The sequence below is a fragment of the Terrapene carolina genome, unplaced genomic scaffold (genome assembly GCF_002925995.2).
Source record: "Terrapene carolina triunguis isolate 2854851 unplaced genomic scaffold, T_m_triunguis-2.0 Scaffold771, whole genome shotgun sequence".
Lineage (NCBI taxonomy): Eukaryota > Metazoa > Chordata > Testudines > Emydidae > Terrapene > Terrapene triunguis.
This window is the reverse complement of record NW_020665122.1, coordinates 873355-880754: the sequence shown is the minus strand read 5'-3', so window position 1 is coordinate 880754 and position 7400 is coordinate 873355. Positions and strand designations below refer to the sequence as shown.

The 7400-nt window shown below is 54.8% G+C and overlaps 1 protein-coding gene across 1 annotated transcript; it reads left to right on the top strand.

Moving 5' to 3' along the window:
- The first annotated feature begins 3651 nt into the window (after positions 1-3651).
- Positions 3652-4725, top strand: LOC112121782 (chemokine-like receptor 1). The gene has a single exon (XM_024220690.1). It carries the CDS (start codon positions 3652-3654, stop codon positions 4723-4725), a length of 1074 nt encoding a protein of 357 aa, XP_024076458.1.
- Positions 4726-7400: the final 2675 nt, after the last annotated feature.

Genomic DNA, 7400 nt, shown 5'->3' with positions numbered 1-7400 from the left:
ACACACACACACACACACACACACACACACACACACACAGAGTTTCCCCTTTTTGCTAAATATTTTTGCCACTTCCAACAATTTTTCCCTTCTCAAATCCGGCCGACAAATCGAAATCCCCCAAACATTTGTGATCTTACACCTCCCCCCACTCGACTTTTCTTCCGTCCCCATCAACCGAAACAGCCTGATTTAAAAATTGCTGGGGGCCGAGACTCCACCCAACCCCTCGGGCAACTGCCCCCCGGTTCATCCCCCCCTCGGGTCACAAGTCTCACCTTATTTCCTGCCTGATTATTTGCTCCCCGTGTCGGTACGGACAGACAGGATCAACTCACCCCTTCACCAACCCGTGGCCAGCGGGGCCCCGGGGGGCCCAGAGACGCTGGCTAACATTTCCCAAGGGGTCTGTGCCTGCATGTGAAAGGTTTTAGGAGCCCGCAGAGGAAAAGAGAACCACGGCGCCTCTCACCTGCCTCTGGCTCTAAGGCCGGTCTCCTCACCCCTTCATTGTCCTCCCGGCCCTTCTCTGAGCCCTCCCCAACCGGCCAACGTCCCTGGTGAACCGTGGGCCCCAGAACCGGACGCAGGAGCCCAGCGGCGTCGCCCCAGTGCATCCCACCTCCCTTGCTCCGTTTGAAATTCCTCGGCCAGCGTCAGGCCGACCCGGTTCCGGCGCGGGCCCGGCCGGTGGCTTTTGGTGGTTCTCTCTCTGCCCACCAGGCAGCCGGGAATTTTGCTAAGTCAAGAGGTTTTTAATGGGGTTTGTTTTCCTGGGGTTGGGGTTTTGCGAACGACTGTTTGTGTTTCCACGGGTAGATTCAGAGCCGCGGATGGGCCCGGCCCCTGTGACCTGTCGGTGCGAGGATGTGGTCTGAGGGCGCCCACCACCGTGTGCTGAGTTTGTTGGGTTGCTCCATAGGCTGGCGTAAAGCCAGTAGTCCTGACCCCCCCCCCCCCGGCCACAGCCCACTCCAGGGCTGGGCTAGTGGGGGCTGCGGGTCGGGAGTGAGGGGCACCGGCAGAGCGGGGGAGGGGGAATTGCCATGGCCCTGGTTTGGGAAGGCCTGAGTCACTTAACGGGGAAATATGAGACTCTGCAGGGGGGTGGGGTGGGGGGGGAAGAGCCTGGATCTAATTGTCTGTGGGAACCAGCACTGGAGGTGAGGGGATGGACGACTGACAGGCTGACGGACACACGGACCCCACTCCCCTCATGGAGGCGGGGCTGGCTCAGCAGCCCCCCCCAAACAGAGGCCCCCATCCCCCCCCCAGTTCCCCCAACCAACAACTGCCCACCACAGGCCCCCAACAACACCCCACAGTCCTCCCCACAGCACCTCAATACAGGCCCCCACCCTACAGCTCCCCAGAACCCCCCACAACCACAGCTCCCATAATGCCCCCAACCCCGCACAGACCCCAATCCCCCCAAACACAGCCCCTCAACAACGCCCCACAGTCCTCCCAACAGCACCCAAATACAGGTCCACATCCCCACAGCTCCCCAGAACCCCCCACAAATACCCCCCCATAATCCCCCCAATCCCCCTCAATGCCCCACAGTCTTCCCAAATCACCCCAACACAGGCCCATACTCCCCACAGCTCCCCAAAACCCCCACAAACACAGCCCCTGAACCCTCCAACAGCCCCCAACACACAACCCCCCAACAATGCCCCACTGTCCACCCCACAGCACCCCAATACAGGCCCACACCCCCACAGCTCACCAGAACCCCCACAAACAAAGCCCACTTAATTCCCTCCAAACACAGCCCCTGAATCCCCAAATAGCCTCCAACACACAGCCCCCAACAATGCCCCACAGTCCTCCTCACAGCACCCCCAACACAGGCCCCCCCTCACAGCTCCCCAGAACACCCCACAAACACAGCCCTCATAATGTCCCCAACCATCCAAGCCCCCAATCCTTCCAAACACAGACCCCCCAACAACGCCCCACAGTCCTCCCCACAGCACCCCAACACAGGCCCCCACCCCTCACAGCTCCCCAGAACCCCCCCAAACAGCCCCCTTAATACCCCAACCCCCCAATTTCTCCCCAAACACAGTCCCCCAATCCCCCCAACACACAGGCCCCCAATAATGCCCCTCAGCACCCCAACACAGGCCCCCACCCCACAGCTCCCCAGAACCCCCCAAACGCAACCTCCATAATTCCTCAAGCCCCCCAAACACAGCCCTCCAATCCCCACAACAGCTGTCAACACACAGACTCCCACAACGCCCCCACAACCCCCACACTCCCCCCGCTGCATGGAGAAGCCCAGAGCAGAGGGCAGCCTGGTGCCAGGACAGAGACCAGGGCTGGGGGAAGCACCACTTCCAGGACCCCCCCACCTCCCGCCCCATTTCCTGGCACCTCCCCATAGCCACCAGCGGCACCAAGATCACTGCAGACACTCGGGGGCATCAGGGAGAGAGGGAGTGAATCACGAAGCCAGCAGAGGAGAGAATCACGAACAAGGTAACAAACCTGCTGGGCCAGCATGAGCAAACCTATCATCCGTCTGTTTGTCCCCAGACACTCCATCTATCTATCTATCTATCTATCTATCTATCTATCTATCTATCTATCTATCTATCCCCATACACCCCCTCTATCTATCTATCTAATCTCCAGACACCCCATCTATCTATCTATCTATCTATCTATCTATCTATCTATCTATCTATCTATCCCCACACCCTTCATCTATCTATCTATCTATCTATCTATCTATCTATCTATCTATCTATCTATCTATCTATCTATCTTCATCACTGTAGTAGCTGATAGATACATAGGATAGATGGGATGTATGGGGATGAATAGATAGGAGTCCTGGCTCCCAGCCCCCTCCTGCTGTAGCCACTAGCCCCCAGTCCCCTCCCAGAGCTGGGGAGAGAACCCAGGAGTCCTGGCTCCCAGCCCCCTGGCCCATTGTGCTCAGAGAAGAGCTGAGAGCTCAGGGGAAGCCGTCGCAGTTGGCAGGAGCCGGGTCCGCGCTGGGCATCTGAGGGTCTCTCCCTACTGTGCTGAGCTGGGGAAGTCTGACTGAGCTGGGGGGGGGTGAGGGGGGAGGTGTTGGACTGGGGACCATCCCACACATCTGTGGTGTTCCTGGCTGAGTGACCAGCATCCTGGCTCCAGAATGAAGCTGCACGACCTCAGGATTTTCCTAGCCCAGCCAGTAACCACAGCGATGTGGCAACACGGCTGGAGCTGGGAAAGTGTCAGTTGGATGCAATTACCCTGTTTCCTTGGTACCACACAGCTAAATATTTTGAGCCCTGGCTGACTCAGGAGGGCTGGGCATGGGACTGGAGGCCTTTCCCCTGTCAGGGGTGCTGGCTCAGATCTGGCCTCAGGGCGGGGACTGGCTGGCTCAGGGGGGCAGATAATGAGGCACGGGGTTTTTCCCCTCTAGGGGGCGCTGGCCCCAATCCGAGCCCAGGGTGGGGGCCTTGCTGTCTTAGGGGGACAGTGTGAGTGGGGAATGGGGCATGCGACATTTCCCCTCTAGGGGGTGCTGGCTCCCATCCAGCCCCATGGTGGGGACTGGCTGGCTCAGGAGGGGTGGGGAATGGGGCATGGGGCCTTTCCCCTTATGGCCAATGACTCCTTTCCTGCAGATTCTTCTTCAGCATGGCCGAAAACGCCTCCTCCCCCTATGAGTATGATGGAGACTACAAGGATGACTCTAGCTTGGAGGCCGGCACCAGGCTGCGTGGCACCATGCACGTGGTCTCCATGGTGATCTATTCCATCGCCTTCGTGTTGGGAGTGATGGGCAATGGGCTGGTCATCTTCATCACCGGCTTCCGGATGAAGAGGACGGTCAACGCCATCTGGTTCCTCAACCTGGCCGTGGCCGACTTCATCTTCACCTTCTTCCTCCCCCTTGGCGTGGCCTATGTGGCCCTGGGCTTCCACTGGCCCTTTGGCCGGGCCTTGTGCAAGATCAACACCGCCGTGGCCTTCCTCAACATGTTCGCCAGCATCTTCCTCCTCACCGCCATCAGTGCCGACCGTTGCGTCACTGTGGCCTGGCCGGTCTGGGCCCAGAACCACCGCTCACCCCGGTTGGCCTCCCTGGTGGCCGTGGCCGTGTGGTTGGCAGCCTTCGCTCTCAGCTGCCCCTATGTGGTTTTCCGGGACACCGGGAGCTCCCCTTTTCAGGAGAACGTCACCCACTGCTACAACAACTACGCCCTGTCAGATGGCTTCCAGGGGGAGGAGATGGCTGGGCTGAGGGAGAGCCGGCACCGGGCCGTGGTGCTGACCCGGTTCGTGGCTGGCTTTCTGGTGCCATTCGCCATCATCCTGGCTTGCTACATGGTCATCGCAGCCAAGATGAGGAGGAACCAGCTGGCCCGCTCTGGCAGGCCCTACAAGATCATGGTGGCCTTGGTGACGGCATTCTTCCTCTGCTGGTTCCCCTACCACGTCTTCTCCTTCCTGGAGGTGTCAGTCACTGCGGTGACGCCCCAGCTCCAGTCGCTCCTGGCAGTGGGGATCCCGCTGGCCTCAGGCCTGGCCTATCTCAACAGCTGCCTCAACCCCCTCCTCTACGTCTTCGTGGGCCAGGATTTCAGGGAGAAGCTCCGGAGCTCGGTGCTGTCAGCCTTCGAGGGAGCCTTCAGCGAGGTCTCCGGCCAGTCCTCCCTCCCAGCCAGCAAGAGCAAGGCCAGCGCCGAGGCTGAGTGTTACCTGGTGTAGCGGGGACGGGCTGGCTCAGGGGGCCTTTCCTCTCTAGGGGCACCGGCTCCCAGCTGGCCAAAGGGGGGGTCAGGGAATGGGACCTATTGTTACCAGCTTTGCCCATTACTTTGGGGCATGCTCATTTATTAGGTTTACTCTTCTGGGGGGAGGAGGGAGATTCTGTACGTCTATTAATGTATTGCTTGTGTCCTCATACGGAGCTCTACTTCTCCCTGCTGCAAGTTCCCTCCCAATGGAGCTGTCTTGCAGGACCTAGGTTCCCCAGGGCTGGGTTCTTCCAGCCCCAGAATCACACACACACACACACATATTAACAGAGCACGTCGGAGAGGACCGGGTTAATCAGCACTCTCAAGCTGACCCCTTATGTCCCTGGACTCAGGAGGTTGGGTTGAGCAGCACCTCCAAGCTGTCACCCTCATATGTCCCAGGTTCAGCACGTCCCTATCCCCACTGTCATGTTACAATTGTTCTGGTAGTAACCCACTTGATGAGCAAACCCCACAGGATTTTTGGGCGCTGCAGGGATCTATCTATCTATAGTTATAGTGAAGATACCAAAGAAAGGAACTCAGTGATTGCAATAACTGGTGTGGTATCACATTTTTATCTGTGCCAAGCAAAGTATTGTGTAAGATCCTAGTCCAGCCTTTATCAGAGGCAGTTGATAACGTTCTCAGAAAAGAGCAAGCTGGTTTTCGGAAAGGGTGTGGATGCACAGACCACATCTTCATTCATTCATTCATTCATTCATGGCAACAGCAACTCTACATAAACTTCATAGACTTTGAGAAGGCTTTTGATAGCATTCACAGGACCAGCCTATGGCACATTCTGTGGGCATATGGAATTCCTTTCCGTATAATCAACGTCATCAAAAGCTTCTCTTTCAACTTTACATGCAGTGTTGATCACAGTGAGCTCAGTTTTGAAGTCAAAAGAGGAGTACATTGGGGTGTGTCATGTCTGCAATCCTCTCCAACATTGCCATCGACTGGGTAATGCGGCGTACAACAGAAGACATGCCAAGAGGCATTACATGGACACTCTTCTCATCCCTTGAAGATCAGGACTTCGCAGATGATGTCGCTCTCCTACCACATACCCAACACCATAGACAAGAAAAAACAACTCGACTTCATGCATTCAGCCAGCAAAATGAACTGAAAAATCAACCCCAATAAGACAGATCTCATGACCTTTAATATTGCCTCACCATCACCAGTACGGATAGAGGATCATGTTCTCACCAACGTAGAAACATTCACATACTTGGGTGGCACCATCAGCCAGGACGGTGGAACAAGCCAGGACATCCGGAACAGAATCAATAAAGCCTTCAGGAGCTTAAAATACAGTCTGGAAATCATCAAAATACCACACCAAAACCAAACTCAAGATTTCTCAGAGATGCGGACTTTCAACATTACTTTACAGTGCGGAATGCTGGGGAATGAGAAAGTCTGACATGTCCAAACTGGCTTCATTCCATACAACCTGCCTCAGAAAAAATGTCCGTATCTTTCGGCCCAGAACAATCTCAAACCAAGATCTACTGACACAGTGCAGCCAAGAGGATCTGGGCGCCATCATTGCCAAGAGGCGTTGGAGATGGATCGGTCATGTGATTCCATCACCAGAGTAGCAATAAGACGGACACCTGAAGGCAAGCGAAAATGAGGCCGCCCGAAAACAACATGGCGAAGAGCTGTGGAAGCGGAGCTGAAAAACCTGGGGCAGAGCTGGGGAACCATTGAAAGACTTGTCAGAATCAGACAGGAGTGGAGGAGCTTCATCATTGCCCTAAACGCCAGAGGCGTAATAGGAACATGATGACAATGAACCATAGGGGAATCAACCAAACAAAACAGTTATAATATTAAATCTAACTCAATTTTGATTATAAAAGTCAGGTTTACAAAACTATAACTGAGCACACAAGTCAGGGTCAGAAGGCTACACCTAGAGAGAGAGCGAGCGAGCTGGGTTCTCACCTCTCCGGCCAGCCCCGCACCCCCTGCCCTACCCGCAGCCAGCCCCTGTTGCACCCCCTGCCCTGCCCACAGCCATCCCCGCACCCCTTGCCCTGCCTCCAGCCAGCAATGTACGAAATATATATTTTTGTTATTATTTATATAGTTATGGAAAGTAAATAATACATGGAAGAAACGAAAGGGGTTTTTTTTTTACGTGTTTTTTTTTTTTATTAGTCATTAGTTATTAGGACAGGGTCATAATTCAAAATGATCTGGACAAATTGGAGAAATGGTCTGAGTTAAACAGGATGAAGTTTAACAAAGACAAATGCAAAGTGCTCCACTTAGGAAGAAAAAATCAGTTTCACACATACAGAATGGGAAGAGACTGTCTAGGAAGGAGTACGGCAGAAAGGGATCTAGGGGTTATAGTGGACCACAAGCTAAATATGAGTCAACAGTGTGATGCTGTTGCAAAAAAAGCAAACGTGATTCTGGGATGTATTAACAGGTGTGTTGTGAGCAAGACACGAGAAGTCATTCTTCCGCTCTACTCTGCTCTGGTTAGGCCTCAGCTGGAGTATTGTGTCCAGTTCTGGGCACCGCATTTCAAGAAAGATGTGGAGAAATTGGAAAGGGTCCAGAGAAGAGCAACAAGAATGATTAAAGGTCTTGAGAACATGACCTATGAAGCAA

Excerpts from the sequence above, each read along its gene's own strand:
- LOC112121782 (XM_024220690.1), top strand. The coding sequence starts at position 3,652 with ATGGCCGAAAACGCCTCCTCCCCCTATGAGTATGATGGAGACTACAAG.